Here is a 23,581-nt window from a genome sequence, read left to right as displayed (position 1 = left end):
TATCGAAAACAACAAAATCTGCGCTCATTAAGGAGGCCCACGGGCGGGGTGGTGGGGGGGGGGTGGTGCTGAACTGGCCAAAAATAGGTATTTGCTCTCTATTCCAAAACTACACATACAGTTTTGATGAAACTTGACCACAACCTTGATCACCCATGATGTACCAAAGTGTATCGACCCCATCAAATCCTGCACATATTCAATGGGTCTACGAGAGGGGTTTGAACCCCCAAAATAGGTATTTGCTTTCTTCGCTGAAACTACACACACGACTTCGATGAAACAATACCACAACCTTCTTCACCCATGATGTACCAAAACTTTTCAGCTGCATAAAAATCTGCGCTCATCAAGGGGGTCTATGGAAGGACAGGTTTGAGCCCCCAAAATTGGTATTTGCTCTCTTCTTGGAAACTACACACAATTTTTATGAAACTTAACCACAACTTTCACCACCTGTGATGTACCAAAGTTTATTGACCACATCAAAATCTGCGCTCATTAAGATGGTCTATGGGGGGTTTTTTGACCCCCAAAATGGGCATTTGCTCACTTTTCCGAAAATACAAACATGATTTTGATGATAAATGACCACAACTTTGATCACCTGTGATGTACCAAAGTGTATCGACCACATCAAAATCTGCAGTCATTAAGGGGGTCTACGGGAGGGGTGCTTTGACCCCCCCCCTCCCCAAAAGGTATTTGCTCTCTTCTCCAAACTACATGCAGAATTACAATGAAACTTCACCACAACCTTCATCACCCTGATGTACCAAAGTTTGTTCACGGCATTAAAAAAAATTCAGGGTCGAAGGAGGTCTGAGGGGAGTTTGAGTGACTGTTGCTCCTGATCCAGGTGAGTTTCAGGACAGGCGGTCCTATTTTTTACTGATCAACTCCAACTGATGTCTGGTGTTCGCTTACTGGTTAGGGTGGTGGGCTTGGGATCCTAAGGTCCTGAGTTCAAATCGTGCAAAGCCATTGAATTAATACCAGGTGGGGTTGACTCAGTCTGTCATCCTTCTGAGGTTGGCAAAATGAGTACCAGCTTGCTGGGATGATTGAACCATTCGAGTATCTTGTGTTGGAGTGGTGACCCATCCAGGATTGTGCCCAATAGCCCAGGAGACTGTTTTGGCATCAGCAACACTCTGTACGGAGTATGGTCCCAATACATGGGTGGAACTCCAACTGCGAGAAAGCAAACATCTCGAACTGGCATTTTAGTCAAAAATCAATTATTTTTACTTTCCAAAATATTGTAGCATCGACGGCTCAACTAACGTCGAGCTCGTCGCAGTGGGACGTTGAAGTCCCGTGATGTCCCGAGTGGCTCAACTGAGGAGATGTTCCGAATTAATCGCCGACAACATCCATGTAGGTCGTGTGGAGAGACACGAGAAACCTGATAGCTTTTAAAACCAATGGGTATATTTCCCATATCACAAACAATATAAAGAACCAGGGATGATGTAATCATGATGGAGGAGACAACAGTAGATTGGGAGGAAGGGAATGCAATAAATAAATAAGTATGGATATGAGGTAAAAATGAATCTAAAGAAACTAAGGTGTCTCACTCCAGACTCGGTCACAGACGGAGGAAAGGGAACAAAAACCGGGGGACTCAGCTCTGGCACCAGCAGGGCTGAGCAGGTGATGATTAGGGAGGAGGAGCAGGACAATGAGGCGAGCAGACAATGACCAGAACAATGAGGAGATGAAGCACATGGGCAGGTCAACGAAACAGGGCAAGGCAGGATGAACAAGCGCAGGACGACCTCCTCAAAACTCTCCTCTTTCTCGCACACATCAAAAACTCCCAGCCGCATTCTCCGTTCTCCTGGAAACTAATTGTCGCATTCTCCTTAGACTTTTATCTTCCCCTCCCTCATCTCCCACTGCCCGATTTGGCTCATCCTTCTTCCCCCGGGGCAATGTCCCCCCCCCAAGGCATTACATAGTTACATAGCTCTACCCCGTGGGAGGCGACAACCGCACCTCCGCTTGCTCTCCAGGGCATCCAAGCTCCGCCCACTTTTTCTCTCGTGCCTAGTCTCCTGACACCCCCCCCCCCAGTAGAGGTTGACATGGAGGTTATACAAACAATCTCCTCAACCATAATCCCTAACTAATTATTCCCACCACCACCCTCTGCATGGCACACATGCAAACAAGACAATTCTTCAGCTGACATTTCCATACTTATACAATGAGATGGCTAACTACTCATACAAGGACCATGCTACTCTATAAATTCCTATCTGCTCTATGGGAATATCTAACCCGCCCCCCCCCACACAAATCTAATAATATTAACAGGTAATTTGAGGTCCATTGAATTGGACGTAGCATCTTCTGATTTTCATCCAAGAAAACAAATTATTCCTTTAAAATTAATTAGATTAAACACCACATGGAAAAATGATTCAATTTTTTAATCCTCAGCACCAAATTAATCCTTAAACAGCCCCAACGATTTGCACCCTCTTGTGGAGGTGATCGACAGGGGGGGGGGGTGAGGAGGGGGATGTTTTTTTGAAACAAGTCTCTCACGAACCAGCTGGTCAAGCCTGTTGTTCGACTGAAAGTGACAAGAGTTTGTAATTTGTTCAGGGTGCTGGCGATAACTCGCCTACTCTTCGTGAAAGACACTTTGCGATCTTTAATCTTCATAGACCAACACCCTGAGCGCTACAATACAAGTCCTTCAGCTTAGCATCCTTCCGAAGGAAGGCGCACATATTGATGCACCGCCCTGCATGCGAACCACAAGGGTAACAGTTTATAGCTACTTCGGGATCTAAACCCAGGAGAGACGGCTCAAAGGTGAGTGCGCATACCTCGAGCAAACAAACTCATGGAACACCATGATGTTTCTGCCAGCCGCAGAAAAATGACTCAATGCTGTGCATAAAAATATTACTTCAGCATAGCAGTGATCCAACCTGTGAACAATCTTTTCTTTTAAATACCTATTCACAAGGGGAGCACAATAACATATGCTCATGAAGTACAGAGTTACATTTACAAAAAAGTAAGCATCTTGCCGATGTGAATACATTTACTCGCAGTTTCGAGCCCTCGAATCAGAAACAAGCATGCATTGGATACAATCTAATAAATTCTTGCTATCAAAATGCAAACAAAGCAATTTGTAACCTTTAACAGCATGTGCTTCTACATTTAAGGATAAAAAGTTTAAAGAATAAAAACCAAAAAAGCAAACAGATTCTGACAATTGAACTTTGTTCCACTCCTCGGCCAAAGAAAGAGATTTTCAGACACCAGTATGCGGCTTGGACCTCCATGCAAATAAAGAATGTGTAATGGTAATGCTGTTTTTTACATAAACACCAGTCTTAAATGATTATATCAAACTCAATGTACTCATCAGCTGTAAAGAATGTTAACACAAAATAAAACAACAAACCCATTCCTTTTTCCCTCCCCTCCCCAGGTCTATAATATACCATCAGAGATGGGGAATCCCATGCCATTGAAAAATAATTGAAATCAGATAAGCGGTTTCCCATTTATTACAAAAAACATTTTTTTCAAGATGGCCGCCCCAGTCGGCCATCTTGGATCCGTCCACGCCCAAAATCAATAGGGTTCTTCCTTTTCAGGTGGTACATGTGTGACCCAAATTTCAAATCGATATGGCAAACAGTTTATGAGTTATCGCACTCACAGATATCAATGTTGACGCCCGGACGGACAGCCGGACGGACGGATGACTCGGGTGACAACAATATCCCCCTTCCGCCAATATCCGCGGCGGGGGATAAAAATATAAATTTATCAACAAAAAAATTATTAAAACAACTTTAGCTGGAAGAGAACTCGGTAGAGCACATATCATCGCCACGCAATGCCTGATCCAGTAGAACATATCGGGCCCAATAATTTAAAAATATATCCTGCTATATTGGCCCCATCTCTCAATGGTGAGGAATCACTGAAAATTAAAATATTCTCGTATCTGGATCTATAGATTCACTAAAATGGAATCGATTCGTCATTGTCACACACCCAACCTGTCCACCAAGTTTCGTCCAAATCTGTCCGCAATTTTTTGAGATGTCGTGCTATATATCGTTTTGGTCCTTTCTCTCAATGGTGAAGAATCACTTTAAAAAAATTATAGTAGCTGGATCCGGATCCAGGTCTTCACCAAAATCTAACCAGTTCTTCCTTGTCACACACCCAACTTGCTCACAAAATTTCATCAAGATCCGTCCACAACTTTTTGAGATATCCTGCACAGAAACAAACAAACAGACAGACAAACAAATTGACAAACAAACAGACGAACAGACAGACAAGGCTGAAAACATAACCTCCTTCCACCTTCGGTGGCAGAGGTCACAAGACTCAATGATGGGGAGGTTCGCAGATCAATTCTGTTCATACTCAACACTCAACAAGAAAGAGCAATCAGAGATTGCAAACCCTCACCAGGACATGTTTTGTGTGGCATATTTTGTGTGGAAAATAAATGGAAGCATGTACTAAATGAAAGGTTGTTGATAGCAAAATGAAAGGTCGAAATGGTCAAGTTGTAAATGGGTAAAGGTCAAATGGTCTGAAGTTCTAACGGTTGAAAGGTCGAAAGATCCGAAAAAGGTCTGAAAAGGTCGAGTCGGGTCGAAAGGGTCGAAATGATCTAAAGTGATGGAAGGGCCTTAAAAGGTCGAAGGGGTCTAAAGAGTGTAATTTAAGGTATAAAGGGTAGGAATTTTTTGAAAGGGTCCAGAGGGCTCTAAAATGTAGAAAGAGTCGAAATGTCAAAGGGGTCTACAGCATATTAAAAGGTCTTAAAGGTGTAAAGGTCTCAAGGGTAGAAAGAAATTGAAGGGTCTTTGGGGTTCTAAAGGATGTAACAGGGTCTGTGGGATATTAGAGGTCTTGTGGTTCTAAAGGGTATTAGTGATCTCAAGGGTCTTAAGGGTGTTAAAGGTTCATTGGGGTCTTAAGGGTCTTTGGGGTCTAAAGGGTTTTAGGGGTCTCAAAGGGTCTTAAGAGTTTTAGGTGTCTTTGGGCTGTCATGGTCTGAAAGGGTCTTTGGGTTGTAAAGGCTCTCATGTGATTAATACACATACAGTACTCATATTATTTGCAGCCAAACAGACAAAAAAATACACAACAGACAAACAGACAAACACATGGACCCAAATGTACCACCCTCTTCTCTGGTGACGGAAACTAAAATGGCACTCGGTAGAGAGCATACCTCCGCCAGGCTGAACAGTTTACATTTTGTATCCCACTGATAGGCCGGTTCTGGATCCGGGCCTAAACCAAAAATATGATCGCCTTGTTCATGTCACACACCCAACTCATCCAACAAGTTTTGTCATAATCCGTTCATAACTTTTTGAGATATCCTGCAGCAGTATCTATTGTTTTTGGCCCCATTTCTCAATAGTGAAGAATCAATTTAAAAATTATCATGTCCAGATACACATTCGGATCTTCACCAGAATGGAATCAATTAGTCCTTTTCACACAACCAACCACTCCACTAAAGTGTCATTCAAATCCGTCCAAAACTTTTTTGAGATATCCTCCTCACAAACAAACAGACACAGACAAACAAAGGGGTGAATATATAACATCCGTCCAACTTCGGTGGCGGAGGTAACAATATTCCTTCATAATCATCCATTTGTACATGTGGTATTGCCTACAATTCCCTCTCCTTGTACTGTAGTACATTTGCATATTGTGGTCCCATTGTTTTTGCCTTTGCCACATCTTGTCTATCGATCCAATTCCATCTGAGGTTGTACGTACTCTTACACGAGCCACGATAACTGAATTTAAAGAGGCAGAGAAGTTTGTAAACAGCTAAAATCTGAAAAGAGAGCCCAAGGTAAAACATGATGATGAAATTACTGTCGGCAAATATGGCAGTGAGTTAAATGAAAGAAAAAAGAAAAACAAACAAACTTAACAACCACCAAGTCATGCATCTGAATGAATTGTTCATTTCCTGGGTGGAGGGGATTGCTCTGCTTGGATTGAAAGCATGAAAACGATTGAAACCATCATTAAAATCAAACCAATCGAACGATTGGTCTGTTCGCTCTGTTTAACGCTGCTATCTGAAACCACAGCTCCTGTCGGTGGGACCCCAAGTTGAGAGCTTATGATGCTGGAACCCCAAGTTGAGAGCTCATGATGCTGGAACCCCAAGTTGAGAGCTCACGATGTTGGGACAACAAGTTGAGAGCTCATGATGCTGGGACCCCAAGTTGAGAGCTCATGATGCAGTGTTCCCAAGTTGAGAGCTCATGATGCAGTGTTCCCAAGTTGAGAGTTCTTGATGCTGGGACCCCAAGTTGAGAGCTCATGATGCTGGGACCTCAAGTTGAGAGCACTTGATGCTGGGACCCCAAGTTGAGAGCTCATGATGCTGGGACCCCAAGTTGAGAGATCATGATGCTGGGACCCCGAATTAAGAGCTCATGATGCTGGGACCCCAAGTTGAGAGCTCATGTTGCTGGGACCCCAAGATGAGAGCTCATGATGTTGGAACCCCAAGTTAAGAGCTCATGATGCTGAAACCCCAAGTTGAGAGCTCATGATGCTGGGACCCCAAGTTGAGAACTTAGGTTGCTGGAACCCCAAGTTGAGAGCTCATGTTGCTGGGACCCCAAGATGAGAGCTCATGATGCTGGAACCCCAAGTTAAGAGCTCATGATGCTGGAACACCAAGATGAGAGCTCATGATGCTGGAACGCCAAGTTGAGAACTTAGGTTGCTGGAACCCCAAGTTGAGAGCTCATGATGCTGGAAGCCCAAGTTAAGAGCTCATGATGCTGAAACCCCAAGTTGAGAGCTCATGATGCTGGGACCCCAAGTTGAGAACTTAGGTTGCTGGAACCCCAAGTTGAGAGCTCATGTTGCTGGGACCCCAAGATGAGAGCTCATGATGCTGGAACCCCAAGTTAAGAGCTCATGATGCTGGAACACCAAGATGAGAGCTCATGATGCTGGAACGCCAAGTTGAGAACTTAGGTTGCTGGAACCCCATGTTGAGAGCTCATGATGCTGGAAGCCCAAGTTGAGAGCTCATGATGCTGAGACCTCAAGTTGAGAGCTCATGATGCTGGAAGCCCAAGTTGAGAGCTCATGATGCTGAAAACCCAAGTTGAGAGCTCATGATGCTGGGACCCCAAGTTGAAAGCTCATGATGCTGGTACCCCAAGTTGAGAGCTCATGATGCTGGGACCGCAAGTTGAGAGCTCATGATGTTGGGACCACAAGTTGAGAGCTCATGATGCTGAAAACCCAAGTTGAGAGCTCATGATGCTGGGACCCCAAGTTGAGAGCTCATGATGCTGGGACCACTAGTTGAGAGCTCATGATGTTGGGACCACAAGTTGAGAGCTCATGATGCTGGGACCACAAGTTGAGAGCTCATGATGCTGGGACCACAAGTTGAGAGCTCATGGTGCTGGGACCACAAGTTGAGAGCTCATGATGCTGGGACCACAAGTTGAGAGCTCATGATGCTGGAACCCCAAGTTGAGAGCTCAAGATGCTGGGACCACAAGTTGAGAGCTCATGATGCTGGGACCATAAGTTGAGAGCTCATGATGCTGGGACCACAAGTATTTACTGTTGATTTATCCATTGTTTGATAAGTGCTGATTTATCCGTTATCCTAGTTATACGCATCAAAGTACATTGATGTCTATGACTGCACTTGTGCTGCACACAATTTACGTAAAATCTTCACCAAGAGCCACAAATAAATGTTAAAATTGGGAAGATCCTTAAGCAAAGTGAATCAAGGCATGAACAGATCTTCATAGGCCTGTATTGAAGGTGATGTGCAATTGTCAAGTTGGTTTGCAATTATATGAACATCTAAGCTCCCTTATTGTTTTGGTCTTCGGTCTTTAGCAGTAAAGTGATGTGGCAAGTGTCCGTGGCCAAACAAAATCAGTATGGTGTATGTACTTCACATCGTGTTGCAATAATAAACAATTTCTTTACACTTTTCCATTGTTTGCTTGTCACCTCCACCACCGAAGGTGGACGGACGGAGGTCGTGTTTTCACCACTGTCTGTCTGTTTATTCGTTTGTCTGTGAGCATATCTCAAAAAGTTAAGGACAAGTTATGACAAAACTTGGTGGATGAGTTTGGTAAGTGACAAGAACAAGCGGATTCAATTTTGGTTGAGGTGCGGATCCAGATACAGCCCATCAGTGGGATACAAAACGGAAACTGTTCAGCTTGCCGGAGGTATGTGATAAATCGAGTGCAGTTCTAGTTCTTCTTGGTTTCCTTTGTTGTTTAGCTTTTGAGGAAAGCATGTCTGATTAAGGTGGAACTAATTCTAACAAGGAAGAACAAGGAAATCCAACAGAGGTGGAGGCCATTCAGCCCATCATGCCTGCACGAACAACACACCAACCCATCCACACAAGGAAGAAAATGCAAAAAAGGATTTTAATTAATGAAATAATTTTTGTTATTTGTTTGTGTTTTGGTTGAGGTTTTTTTTAATAGTTTTTGTAGGTTTTTTGTAGTTTTTGTAGGGTTGTTTTTTTTTCTTCCTTTTCTTCCCCTCAGGGGAGGGGGCATGGGCTTGGTTAAAAACACACATCAACCACACAAAACCCCTTGACAAGACCCCGACCAACAGCACTCCGTACACATGCACACAATCACCCGTCAATGTTAAAATTACCGAAAAGTCTTATCAACACCTCTATCTCCATAACTTCCAGGTACCTCTCTAATTCTAATCTAAACTTATCTACTTTTTCTGCTGCCACTACCTTTCCAGGAGACCAATCCATGCATTAACTACTCTCTGGGTGAAAGTCCACTGCGTTGCTACCGTCTTATATCTCCTCTTCTTTACTCTCAGGCGATGGCCCCTGGTCCTGTCACCTTCTACTCTGATGAATAATTAATCTGCACTTATTTTATCTATACCTTTCATTATCTTAAACATCTCCATCATATCTCCACGTAACCACCTCCTTTCTAGTGAATAAAGCCCTGTCTCCTCCAGCTGCTCCTCATAGCCAAGTCTAGCTCGGCCCAGAATCAATCTAGTAGCCCTGCGTTGAACCCTCTCTATGGCATCGATGTCCTTCTGGAACTGTGGTGACCAAAAATGCACACAATATTCTAAATGTGGCCTCACTAAATTCCTGTAGAATGTTAACACCACCTCTTTTGATGTATAAATAATCTCCCTCCAAATGCAACCTAAAACCTGATTTGCTTTACCTATAGCTGACTGTCACAGTGTTGACTGATTACCTCCCGTATCTATTACCACCTCCAGATCCTTCTCCTGTGTGACACACTTCAAAATTACCCCTTGCATCCTGTAATCTCTATTTTCATTGTTCTTTCCCATCCCCAACACCTTCCACTTGCTCAGTTTAAATTCCATATGCCAATGTTTTGCCTAATCTATGTAAGTATCAATACTTTCCTGAATCTGATCACCACCCCCTCTGCTATCCACTTTACCTCCAGACTTTGCGTCATCTGCATATTTGGAAAGCTTACTCTTCACCCCATTATCCAAATCGTTGATGTAAATAATGAATAGTAATGGTCCGAGTACTGATCCCTGAGGTACCCCGCTACTTACATCCTCCCAGAAAGATATCCTCCCGCTCACAGCCACTCTTTGCTTCCTACCACTAAGCCAGTTTGCAATCCAATTAGCTCCCTGATCAGACACTCCACAAGCCCTCACTTTGGCTAACATCCTCTGATGTGGTACCTCATCAAATGTCTTCTTAAAGTCAAGATATACGATGTTCACTGCCTTTCCATCATCCACCCAATTAGACACTGCTTCATAGAACTCTAAAAGATTTGTGAGACAGGAACTACCTTTGGTAAACCCATGCTGACTACCTGTGATTCGCTTGTATTTGTTTAAATGGTTCCTTACCTGGTCCTTAATTAATATCTCCAACACCTTCCCCACAACTGAAGTCAAACTAACAGGTCTCTAGTTTCCTAATTCTTTTCTGGATCATTTATTACATAATGGTGTTACATTTGCCACTCTCCAATCCTCCGATACCTGTCCTGACTCCAAGGAACTATTGAAAATATCCGTTAACATCTCGCTTACCTGCTCAGCCACCACCCTCAATCCTCTCGATTGCATATTATCTCGACCCGGAGCCTTATCTTCTCTTAGATGACCGAGCTGTTCCTTTACTTCTCCACTCCAACCTGGATTGTTGTTTTTGTTCTTGGTGTTGTTACAACAAAAGTTGTTGCTAAATACAAAACTAGAGGGGGAGCACTCGGTAGAGTGCAAAACCTCCGCCGCCAATACTGCTAGGTCACTCAAGTGAACCTGATATCCCATTCATTCAATTTGACGTCAACAGTGCTCACAGAGTTATAGTTTGCAACTTTCCCTTTTACTTTTAACTTTTAGATAATCAATTAATTCGTCATAACTAGATTCCTTGAGACAGAAATTGATTTTACGTGGGTATATCCACCTGAAGTTCCAAAAATTATAATTTTGGCATGTTTTTTTTCTTGGAAATCACTTAAAACATGTAGAAATGCAAAAAAAAAAAAATTCAAATATTTTTTCAAATTGGCTACCATAGCGGCAATATTGGATTTTGGACCAAGTCCAAAATCTAATGGCATGATCCTTGGACCAGACCGAACCCCCCCTCCCCCACCAAGTTTCGTCGAAATCCGTCGAGGAGTTTTTCCGTAATACTGTTCACAAACAAACAAACAAACAAGCAGTCATAGACGAGTACTTAGGAAATAGTCAACTTGACCTCTGACCTTATCTAATAAAAGCTGTCTCCAGAGAAGGTAGCGACGCAAACCAGAAGTTTCTACGATTATTCTGTACCAAACCATCAAAAATCGAATGTTTGACCTCACTGTGACCTCGACCTTTGACCGATTTTGACCAAAATCTAATCAGCGCTAGCCATCACCCTCCTGAATCACGTGGTGTAATTTGACATTGGTAGCTTCTTCCGTTCTCGAGTTACCACGGATTAACGTAACGTAAAGGTCACACTCGACGCCCCCCCCAACTCGAAAGGACGCCGGGGCGAGCGCGATGACGTCAGCGCGCACACGCAAAACCTTTACGTGACTCAACGACGCGTCTGCTCGAGCGCGCTGCGCCACGTGACGAGCCATGACGCGGAGGGTGAAATATTTTTATACAAACTTAAAACGTCTCCAAAACATCCGATTTTTACCAGAATTTCGACAACGAGTGTTAAGCATGCTAAGCGATTGCAAAAACCGAAGAGAAAATTAAAATTGAAGTTAAAATGAACTCGTAACGTCGACTGAAGCAAAAATACTCCATTTCTCCACAGGAATTTACGGAATTATTTAATACTATTTTATCAAAGTCATAAAACCGTAATATTCGGCCATTCACAAACAATCTTTACACCATCCGACGGCTTAGCGAGTCAGGCATGCGACGATAAGCTTAATTTGGGATGAAAAATGACTTTCAAACACGATCTTTATCGAAATCACAACGCGGCCTACAACTCAGCAAGGCCTTCTGCGCTATGGGCGTGAACACTGAAATTTTTAAAACAGCCGTAACTCGACGAATTGACACACAAATTCCGCCGAACTTACCTCGATCTTCCAAACTCACGCTCCGTCAACAATACCTGTGGTAACTTTTCTCGAGTTATCATGTTTTGGATGTTTGACCTCACTGTGACCTTGACCTTTGACCGATTTTGACCAAAATCTAATCAGCGCTAGCCATCACCCTCCTGAATCACGTGGTGTAATTTGACATTGGTAGATTCTTCCATTCTTGAGTTATCATGCCTACAAACAAACAAACAAGCAGTCATAGACTGGTACTTACGAAATCGTCAACTTGACCTCTGACCTTGTCTAATAAAAGCTGTCTCTCGAGAAGGTAGCGACGCAAACCAGAAGTTTCTACGATGATTCTGTACCAAACCATCAAAAATCGAATATTTGACCTCACTGTGAGCTTGACCTTTGACCGATTTTGACCAAAATCTAATCAGCACTAGCCATCACCCTCCTGAATCACGTGGTGTAATTTGACATTGGGAGCTGCTTCCGTTCTCGAGTTATCGTGCCTACAAACAAACAAACAAACAGAAACGGAAGTCATCAATATACTGACGAAATCTTTAGATTTCGTAAGTAACAAACACACAAACAAACACACAAACAAACAAACAGAAACGGAAGTCATCAATATACTGACGAAATCTTTAGATTTCGTAAGTAACACACAAACAAACATGCAAACAAACACACAAACAAACAAACAGAAACGGAAGTCATCAATATACTTACGAAATCGAAAGATTTCGTAAGTAACAAACACACAAACAAGCACACAAACAAACACACAAACATACACACAAACAAACAAACAAACAGAAACGGAAGTCATCAATATACTTAGGAAATCGTTAGATTTCGTAAGTAACAAACAGAAAGAGGTGAAAACAGTAACCTCCATCCATCTTCGATGGAGGAGGTTAACAATAGTGGGAGCACTCGGAAGAGTGCAAAACCACCGCCGCTAATACTGCGAGGTCACTCAAGTAAACCTGATATCCTATTCATTCAATTTGATGTCAACAGTGCGCACAGAGTTATAGTTTGCAACTTTCCCTTTTACTTTGAACTTTTACATACTCAATTCATTCGTCATAACTAGATACCTTGAGACAGAAATTGATTTTACGTGGGTATATCCACCTGAAGTTCCAAAATCAGCCGCAATTATAATTTTGGCATGTTTTTTTTTGTTGGAAATCACTTATAACATGTAGAAATGCAATAAAAAAAAAAAATCGAAATTTTGTTGAAAAAAAATTTGCAAAATTTTTTTTTCTCCAACAATTTTCTTTGGGGGGGGGTTGGAAATCGCTTAAAACATGTAGAAACGCAAAAAAAAGAAATCCAAATTTTTTGAAAAAAAAGTTGCAAAAAATTTTTTTTCTCTAAATTTTTTTGGGGGGTTGGAAATCACTTAAAACATGTAGAAATGCAAAAAAAAAAAAATTCAAATATTTTTTCAAATTGGCCGCCATAGCGGCCATATTGGATTTTGGACCAAGTCCAAAATCTAATGGCATGATCCTTGGACCAGACCCAACACCCCCCACCCCACCAAGTTTCGTCGAAATCCGTCGAGGAGTTTTTCTGTAATACTGTTCACAAACAAACAAACAAACAAACAAACAAGCAGTCATAGACTGGTACTTAGGAAATGGTCATCTTGACCTCTGACTTTGTCTCATAAAAGCTGTCTCTGGAGAAGGTAGCGACGCAAACCAGAAGTTTCTACCATGATTCTGTACCAAAGCATCAAAAATCGAATGTTTGACCTCACTGTGACCTTGACCTTTGACCGATTTTGACCAAAATCTAATCAGCACTCGCCACCACCCTCCTGAATCACGTGGTGTAATTTGACATTGGTAGCTTCTTCCGTTCTCGAGTTATCTGTAACAAACCATCAAAAATCGAATATTTGACCTCACTGTGACCTTGACCTTTGACCGATTTTGACCAAAATCTAATCAGCACTAGCCATCACCCTCCTGAATGACGTGGTGTAATTTGACATTGGTAGCTTCTTCCGTTCTTGAGTTATCATGCCTACAAACAAACAAACAAACAAACAAGCAGTCATAGACTGGTACTTACGAAATCGTCAACTTGACCTCTGACCTTGTTGAATAAAAGCTGTCTCTTGAGAAGGTAGCGACGCAAACCAGAAGTTTCTCCGATGATTCTGTACCAAACCATCAAAAATCGAATGTTTTGGATGTTTGACCTCACTGTGACCTTGACCTTTGACCGATTTTGACCAAAATCTAATCAGCATGAGCCACCACCCTCCTGAATCACGTGGTGTAATTTGACATTGGTAGCTTCTTCCGTTCTCGAGTTATCGTGCCTACAAACAAACAAACAAGCAGTCATAGACTGGTACTTACGAAATCGTCAACTTGACCTCTGACCTTGTCTCAAAAAAGCTGTCTCTAGAGAAGGTAGCAACACAAACCAGAAGTTTCTACGATGATTCTGCACCAAACCATCAAAAATTGAATGTTTTGGATGTTTGACCTCACTGTGACCTTGACCTTTGACCGATTTTGACCAAAATCTAATCAGCACTAGCCATCACCCTCCTGAATCACGTGGTGTAATTTGACATTGGTAGCTTCTTCCGTTCTCGAGTTATCATGCCTACAAACAAACAAACAAACAAACAAGCAGTCATAGACTGGTACTTTCGAAATCGTCAACTTTTTTTTATTTTTTTATTTTTTTTTTGTATACCTTGGTCGAGGCTCGTATGAGAGCTAACACACAACTCACAGCAAGGAGGCATGAGACAAGAGGGGCGGGAGTGGAAGGGACAAAACAGTGGGGAACAGACACATTAGGTGAACTGTGGAAGGGAGAGGGATGGGGATGGGACGGGGAACATGGCGAAGAGAAGATGGACATTTCAGGGACTTTCAGGAAGGAAAGTAGGAGAAATGAAGGAAGTGGGCTTGGGTGGATTATCGGGGGTAGAAAAGATCGAGGATTTGGATGGGGGAAGATAAGAGGTGGTGGTGAACAGCTGTTTTGAAAGCCTGGAGGGAAGAATGGGAAAGAATAGAGTGAGGAAGTTTATTCCAAAGGCGGGAAAAAGAGGAATGAAAGAGTGAAGATGAGCAGTGATTCGTGATTTTGGTAGTTTTACCAGAAGGGGGTTGTTGGCGGACCTTGAGCGCCCTGTGGAAATGTGGTGGGGACAAATCGCAGAGAGAGCAGGGGGGCAAGGCTGGAGAGGAGTCGGTAGAAGACAGAAAGACCACCGACCAACCTGCGGTGATTGAGTGAGAGGCCCAAAGACTCAGATTCATTGCGGGAGATGCCGATGATCTTAAATGCCCTGGTTTCGACAGCGTGAAGCCGAGAAAGGTGGGAGGCAGGAGCACCAGCCCAGAGGGGAGAGCAGTACTCCATCAGGCTACGGACAAAAGCTTTGTAAGTGGTCAGGAGCTCAAGAGGGCCGAGGAAGGACTTAGCACGACGGAGGATTCCCAGTCGGCGACTGGCTTTTGAGGCGAGGTTGGAAATGTGACTTTCCCAGGAAAGGTCATGGCAGATAGTGAGACCTAGAAGCTTGAAAGAAAAGACTTCTTCCAGAGGATTGTTGAGAAAGTGGATGGGGGGTTTTGTAAACGGTCCTTTCGAAGAGACATAGTGAGAGTGTGAGATTTGTCTGGATTGAAAGACATGTTCCACGTGTTGGACCAGTTTGTGATTTTATCCAGATCTGCAGTGAGTGAAGAAGCTGCTGCTTGCCGGTCTGAGGGATGACAGATGGTACGGCAGAGGGTGGAGTCGTCGGCAAAGAGAAATAGAGGATTTTCCAGAGAGTCCGAGAGATCATTGATGAAAAACAGAAAAAGAACAGGGCCCAGAACGCTACCTTGAGGAACTCCAGCCTGCACAGGAAGAGGGGATGAAAGAACTCCATTTAGGGCCACACGTTGACTGCGACAGGAGAGGAAGTCTGCGAGCCATGAGTGGAGATGGCCTTGAATACCATCGGAAGAGAGTTTGGTGAGTAGTGCAGGGTGCCAGACTGTGTCAAAAGCACGTGATATGTCCAGGGATACGGCTCCGATTTCCTGTCTGGCATTGAGGACCTCCATCCATTGATGGGAGAGCAGAAGCAGCATATCCAGGGTTGAGTGACCTGGTCTGAAACCAAATTGATGATTGGAAATCAAGCCATTGGAGAAGAGGAAGGATTTCATATCTGAGGCGATGATGGATTCCATCACCTTGCTGATGATTGGGAGAAGGCTGATTGGTCTGTAGTTATAGGGATCTGTTTTTGCACCTTTTTTATGCAGGGCAGTGATGTGAGCAGATTTCCAAGCAGATGGCAAATGACCCTGGGCAAATGAGAGGGTGAATAGAACAGAGAGAGGGTGAGCAAGAGCAGAAGAGCAGGCTTTGAGGACACGTGGGCTGATGCCGTCTGGACCGGTTGCAGAATCTGACTCGAGGTTTGAAAGCAAGCTCTCCACCTTGTCAGGAGAAAAGGATACAGAGTCCAGGGACAGTTGGGTGCGACTGGGTAAAGTGGGTAGAGATAGTGATGGGTTTAGGACACAAGATTTAGCTGCAAACACCGAGTTTAGACATTCAGCTTTATCACGTGTGGAATCAGCAGTGCGGCCATTTGAGGTAAGGGAGGGGATGAAGGGGGAACATACACCAGAAACAGATTTGATTAAACGCCACCAGGATTTTGAGGAAGGAGAGAGGTATGAGAGTTCAGACTTGAGATGAGAAAGATGTTGTTTTCTGGCTCTCCTGAGGGTAGATACACACTTGTTCCGAGCTTTGTGGAAAGAACTGAGATTGCCCTCAGTTGGGTTTGCTTTCCATGAGGCAAAGGCAAGTTGTTTCAGGACAACTGCCTCGCCACAAGCTTCAGTAAACCAAGGGCGGGAGGAAGGGTAAGACAACTGAACACGAGAGGGGATAAATCTGTGCATGAGGGAGAGCAAGTTTCTTTGAAAGAATTCCCAGGATGAGTTGATGTTTGAGAAAGTAGTGATAGGAGACCAGTCTGTAAGTTTGATGGCTGCTCGGAGACCCTGCCAGTCGGCTTGAGTGAAATGCCAGACTCGACGGCGGTGAGGTGGTTCTCTGATAACAGCCAGAGAGATGTCCACTTTAACAACTTGACCTCTGACCTTGTCTAATAAAAGCTGTCTCTTGAGAAGGTAGCGACACAAACCAGAAGTTTCTACGATGATTCTGTACCAAATCATCAAAAATCGAATGGTTTGGATGTTTGACCTCACTGTGACCTTGACCTTTGACCGATTTTGACCAAAATCTAATCAGCACTAGCCACCACCCTCCTGAATCACGTGGTGTAATTTGACATTGGTAGCTTCTTCCGTTCTCGAGTTATCTGTAACAAACCATCAAAAATCGAATATTTGACCTCACTGTGACCTTGACCTTTGACCGATTTTGACCAAAATCTAATCAGCACTAGCCATCACCCTCCTGAATGACGTGGTGTAATTTGACATTGGTAGCTTCTTCCGTTCTCGAGTTATCATGCCTACAAACAAACAAACAAACAAGCAGTCATAGACTGGTACTTACGAAATCGTCAACTTGACCTCTGACCTTGTTGAATAAAAGCTGTCTCTTGAGAAGGTAGCGACACAAACCAGAAGTTTCTCCGATGATTCTGTACCAAACCATCAAAAATCGAATGTTTTGGATGTTTGACCTCACTGTGACCTTGACCTTTGACCGATTTTGACCAAAATCTAATCAGCACGAGCCACCACCCTCCTGAATCACGTGGTGTAATTTGACATTGGTAGCTTCTTCCGTTCTCGAGTTATCGTGCCTACAAACAAACAAACAAGCAGTCATAGACTGGTACTTACGAAATCGTCAACTTGACCTCTGACCTTGTCTCAAAAAAGCTGTCTCTAGAGAAGGTAGCGACACAAACCAGAAGTTTCTACGATGATTCTGCACCAAACCATCAAAAATCGAATGTTTTGGATGTTTGACCTCACTGTGACCTTGACCTTTGACCGATTTTGACCAAAATCTAATCAGCACTAGCCATCACCCTCCTGAATCACGTGGTGTAATTTGACATTGGTAGCTTCTTCCGTTCTCGAGTTATCATGCCTACAAACAAACAAACAAACAAACAAGCAGTCATAGACTGGTACTTTCGAAATCGTCAACTTTTTTTTTTTATTTTTTTATTTTTTTGTATACCTTGGTCGAGGCTCGTATGAGAGCTAACACACAACTCACAGCAAGGAGGCATGAGACAAGAGGGGCGGGAGTGGAAGGGACAAAACAGTGGGGAACAGACACATTAGGTGAACTGTGGAAGGGAGAGCGATGGGGATGGGACGGGGAACATGGCGAAGAGAAGATGGACATTTCAGGGACTTTCAGGAAGGAAAGTAGGAGAAATGAAGGAAGTGGGCTTGGGTGGATTATCGGGGGTAGAAAAGATCGAGGATTTGGATGGGGGAAGATAAGAGGTGGTGGTGAACAGCTGTTTTGAAAGCCTGGAGGGAAGAATGGGAAAGAATAGAGTGAGGAAGTTTATTCCAAAGGCGAGAAAAAGAGGAATGAAAGAGTGAAGATGAGCAGTGATTCGTGATTTTGGTAGTTTTACCAGAAGGGGGTTGTTGGCGGACCTTGAGCGCCCTGTGGAAATGTGGTGGGGACAAATCGCAGAGAGAGCAGGGGGGGGCAAGGCTGGAGAGGAGTCGGTAGAAGACAGAAAGACCACCGACCAACCTGCGGTGATTGAGTGAGAGGCCCAAAGACTCAGATTCATTGCGGGAGATGCCGATGATCTTAAATGCCCTGGTTTCGACAGCGTGAAGCCGAGAAAGGTGGGAGGCAGGAGCACCAGCCCAGAGGGGAGAGCAGTACTCCATCAGGCTACGGACAAAAGCTTTGTAAGTGGTCAGGAGCTCAAGAGGGCCGAGGAAGGACTTAGCACGACGGAGGATTCCCAGTCGGCGACTGGCTTTTGAGGCGAGGTTGGAAATGTGACTTTCCCAGGAAAGGTCATGGCAGATAGTGAGACCTAGAAGCTTGAAAGAAAAGACTTCTTCCAGAGGATTGTTGAGAAAGTGGATGGGGGGTTTTGTAAACGGTCCTTTCGAAGAGACATAGTGAGAGTGTGAGATTTGTCTGGATTGAAAGACATGTTCCACGTGTTGGACCAGTTTGTGATTTTATCCAGATCTGCAGTGAGTGAAGAAGCTGCTGCTTGCCGGTCTGAGGGATGACAGATGGTACGGCAGAGGGTGGAGTCGTCGGCAAAGAGAAATAGAGGATTTTCCAGAGAGTCCGAGAGATCATTGATGAAAACCAGAAAAAGAGCAGGGCCCAGAACGCTACCTTGAGGAACTCCAGCCTGCACAGGAAGAGGGGATGAAAGAACTCCATTTAGGGCCACACGTTGACTGCGACAGGAGAGGAAGTCTGCGAGCCATGAGTGGAGATGGCCTTGAATACCATCGGAAGAGAGTTTGGTGAGTAGTGCAGGGTGCCAGACTGTGTCAAAAGCACGTGATATGTCCAGGGATACGGCTCCGATTTCCTGTCTGGCATTGAGGACCTCCATCCATTGATGGGAGAGCAGAAGCAGCATATCCAGGGTTGAGTGACCTGGTCTGAAACCAAATTGATGATTGGAAATCAAGCCATTGGAGAAGAGGAAGGATTTCATATCTGAGGCGATGATGGATTCCATCACCTTGCTGATGATTGGGAGAAGGCTGATTGGTCTGTAGTTATAGGGATCTGTTTTTGCACCTTTTTTATGCAGGGCAGTGATGTGAGCAGATTTCCAAGCAGATGGCAAATGACCCTGGGCAAATGAGAGGGTGAATAGAACAGAGAGAGGGTGAGCAAGAGCAGAAGAGCAGGCTTTGAGGACACGTGGGCTGATGCCGTCTGGACCGGTTGCAGAATCTGACTCGAGGTTTGAAAGCAAGCTCTCCACCTTGTCAGGAGAAAAGGATACAGAGTCCAGGGACAGTTGGGTGCGACTGGGTAAGGTGGGTAGAGATAGTGATGGGTTTAGGACACAAGATTTAGCTGCAAACACCGAGTTTAGACATTCAGCTTTATCACGTGTGGAATCAGCAGTGCGGCCATTTGAGGTAAGGGAGGGGATGAAGGGGGAACATACACCAGAAACAGATTTGATTAAACGCCACCAGGATTTTGAGGAAGGAGAGAGGTATGAGAGTTCAGACTTGAGATGAGAAAGATGTTGTTTTCTGGCTCTCCTGAGGGTAGATACACACTTGTTCCGAGCTTTGTGGAAAGAACTGAGATTGCCCTCAGTTGGGTTTGCTTTCCATGAGGCAAAGGCAAGTTGTTTCAGGACAACTGCCTCGCCACAAGCTTCAGTAAACCAAGGGCGGGAGGAAGGGTAAGACAACTGAACACGAGAGGGGATAAATCTGTGCATGAGGGAGAGCAAGTTTCTTTGAAAGAATTCCCAGAATGAGTTGATGTTTGAGAAAGTAGTGATAGGAGACCAGTCTGTAAGTTTGATGGCTGCTCGGAGACCCTGCCAGTCGGCTTGAGTGAAATGCCAGACTCGACGGCGGTGAGGTGGTTCTCTGATAACAGCCAGAGAGATGTCCACTTTAACAACTTGACCTCTGACCTTGTCTAATAAAAGCTGTCTCTTGAGAAGGTAGCGACACAAACCAGAAGTTTCTACGATGATTCTGTACCAAATCATCAAAAATCGAATGGTTTGGATGTTTGACCTCACTGTGACCTTGACCTTTGACCGATTTTGACCAAAATCTAATCAGCGCGAGCCACCACCCTCCTGAATCACGTGGTGTAATTTGACATTGGAAGCTTCTTCCATTCCCGAGTTATCATTTTTTGGATGTTTGACCTCACTGTGACTTTGAACTTTGACCGATTTTGACCAAGATCTAATCAGCACGAGCCATCAGCCTCCTGAATCACGTGGTGTAATTTGACATTGGTAGCTTCTTCCGTTCTCGAGTTATCTGTACCAAACCATCAAAAATCGAGTATTTGACCTCACCATGACCTTGACCTTTGACCGATTTTGACCAAAATCTAATCAGCACAAGCCAGCACCCTCCTGAATCACGTGGTGTAATTTGACATTGGTAGCTTCTTCCGTTCTCGAGTTATCGTGCCTACAAACAAACAAACAAGCAGTCATAGACTGGTACTTACGAAATCGTCAACTTGACCTCTGACCTTGTCTAATAAAAGCTGTCTCTTGAGAAGGTAGCGACACAAACCAGAAGTTTCTCCGATGATTCTGTACCAAACCATCAAAAATCGAATGTTTTGGATGTTTGACCTCACTGTGACCTTGACCTTTGACCGATTTTGACCAAAATCTAATCAGCGCTAGCCACCACCCTCCTGAATCACGTGGTGTAATTTGACATTGGTAGCTTCTTCCGTTCTCGAGTTATCATGCCTACAAACAAACAAACAAGCAGTCATAGACTGGTACTTACGAAATCATCAACTTGACCTCTGACCTTGTCTCATAAAAGCTGTCTCTAGAGAAGGTAGCGACACAAACCAGAAGTTTCTACGATGATTCTGTACCAAACCATCAAAAATCGAATGTTTTGGATGTTTGACCTCACTGTGACCTTGACCTTTGACCGATTTTGACCAAAATCGAATCAGCACTAGCCATCACCCTCCTGAATCACGTGATGTAATTTGACATTGGTAGCTTCTTCTGTTCTCGAGTTATCTGTACCAAACCAACAAAAATCGAATATTTGACCTCACCGTGACCTTGACCTTTGACCGATTTTGACCAAAATCGAATCAGCACTAGCCATCACCCTCCTGAATCACGTGATGTAATTTGACATTGGTAGCTTCTTCCGTTCTCGAGCTATCGTGCCTACAAACAAACAAACAAACAAACTAACAAACAAACAAGCAGTCATAGACTGGTACTTACGAAATCGTCAACTTGACCTCTGACCTTGTCGAATAAAAGCTGTCTCTTGAGAAGGTTGCGACACAAACCAGAGGTTTCTACGATGATTCTGTACCAAACCATCAAAAATTGAATGTTTTGGATGTTTGACCTCACTGTGACCTTGACCTTTGACCGATTTTGACCAAATTTAATCAGCACTAACCATCACCCTCCTAAATCATGTGGTGTAATTTGACATTGGTAGCTTCTTCCGTTCTCGAGTTATCTGTACCAAACCATCAAAAATCGGATATTTAACCTCACTGTGACCTTGACCTTTGACCGATTTCGAACAAAATCTCATCAGCACTTGCCATCACCCTTCTGAATCACGTGGGGTAATTTGACATTGGTGGCTTCTTCCGTTCTCGAGTTATCGTGCCTACAAACAAACAAACAAACAAACAAACAAACAGAAATGGAAGTCATCAATATACTCACGAAATCTTTAGATTTCGTAAGTAACAAACAAACAGAAAGGAGTGAAAACAGTAACCTCCGATCTTCGATGGCGGAGGTTAAAGATATCATTACCAGCTCCTGTATCTTCCTCTGACCAAACTCTTCTGACATTTGCATCGAGAGACAGAAAAAGGAAATAGTACAGAAATTATTAGTTGAAAATGAAGTTTAATGAAGCCAATATTTAACCCACCTCGAGCTGACAGTTTCTTTGTGTTGATGATTTTTGCTGCAAACTCTTGTCCACTTGAAATTTTCACACATTTCCGTACAATGGAGAATGCACCCCTATGAAAAGCACAACAACAAAAAACAAACTCATGCCTGTGCTCATTGAGACGAATACCTGTACGTTCAATATTTTTGGAAAGATGATAAAGTACATAAACATGAACATATACACCACATGGGTGCATACACAAATGCAGACACACCCATGTGGGCTTGTCCACATACACTTACATACATTCCCAGGCAGGTACATGTACCATGTCCACAAACGACGATGCATGTACATTTGCCTAGATTCATAAATAAAGTGGAAACACACTCACACACATCCATACATTGGGACCACACTCTGTGCAGAGCGTTTGTGCTGCTTAAGCAGTCTCCTTGGCTATTGGGCACAATCCTGGATGGGTCACCACTCTGTCACAGGATACCAGCATGCTGGCACTCATTTTGCTGACCTCGGAAGGATGACAGGTCGAGTTAATCCCACCTGGTATTAATTCAACAGTTGAACAGGATCCCAAGCCCACCACACTCACATCAGATATCAAGCCCACCACACTCACAATTAAACCAACACCAGGCAAAGAAACACATATACACACATGTACACACATACATACACACATAAATACACACACATACACACATGTAAACACATGTACACACGTATACACACATATACACACACACATATACACACGCATGTGCCCGAAAAACACATACACACATAAACACACGTTTACACACACATATACATAAATATACACATATACACACATATACAGGTATACACACATCTGCACACACATGTTCATGTATATACACATATACATACATATACACATGTATACACACATATATACACACGTATACACACATATGCACACATATACACGTATACACACGTATACACATATATACAGGTGTACACACATACACACACATCTCCACACTTATACACACACATGTGCACATATAGATACATGGACAAACACCTCTCCACATTTATACACACATATACACACACATATACACATATACACACAAATATACACATATGCACACACATATACACATATGCACACAAATATACACATATGCACACACATATACACACATAAACATACACACATGTACACACGTATACACAGTCATACACACAAATTCACACATGTACACACGTATACACACATATACACAAACATATGCACACATATACACACACACACACGTGTACACACGTATACACACATATACACATATG

General features: G+C 43.5%; 1 protein-coding gene across 7 annotated transcripts in view; it reads right to left on the bottom strand.

The window, feature by feature from the left end:
- Positions 1–23,581, bottom strand: part of LOC147018714 (calcium/calmodulin-dependent protein kinase type II subunit alpha) — a 226,493-nt gene that overhangs the window by 201,656 nt on the left and 1,256 nt on the right. For all 7 annotated transcript variants that reach the window (XR_015062497.1, XM_085898674.1, XM_085898671.1 and 4 more), the window contains exon 2: positions 22,274–22,368. Coding sequence is in view for 6 of the 7 variants with exons in the window: in XM_085898674.1 (XP_085754800.1) it covers positions 22,274–22,368 (95 nt within the window). In the remaining variant the exon portion in view is untranslated. The remainder of the gene's footprint in view (positions 1–22,273; positions 22,369–23,581) is intronic.

The sequence above is a fragment of the Eptatretus burgeri genome, chromosome 10, assembly GCF_056783735.1.
Source record: "Eptatretus burgeri isolate ZD-2024b chromosome 10, Ebu_testis_v1, whole genome shotgun sequence".
Taxonomy (NCBI): Eukaryota; Metazoa; Chordata; class Myxini; order Myxiniformes; family Myxinidae; genus Eptatretus; species Eptatretus burgeri.
Note: the sequence above shows the minus strand (reverse complement) of the source record. Positions and strands in the feature narration are given on the sequence as shown.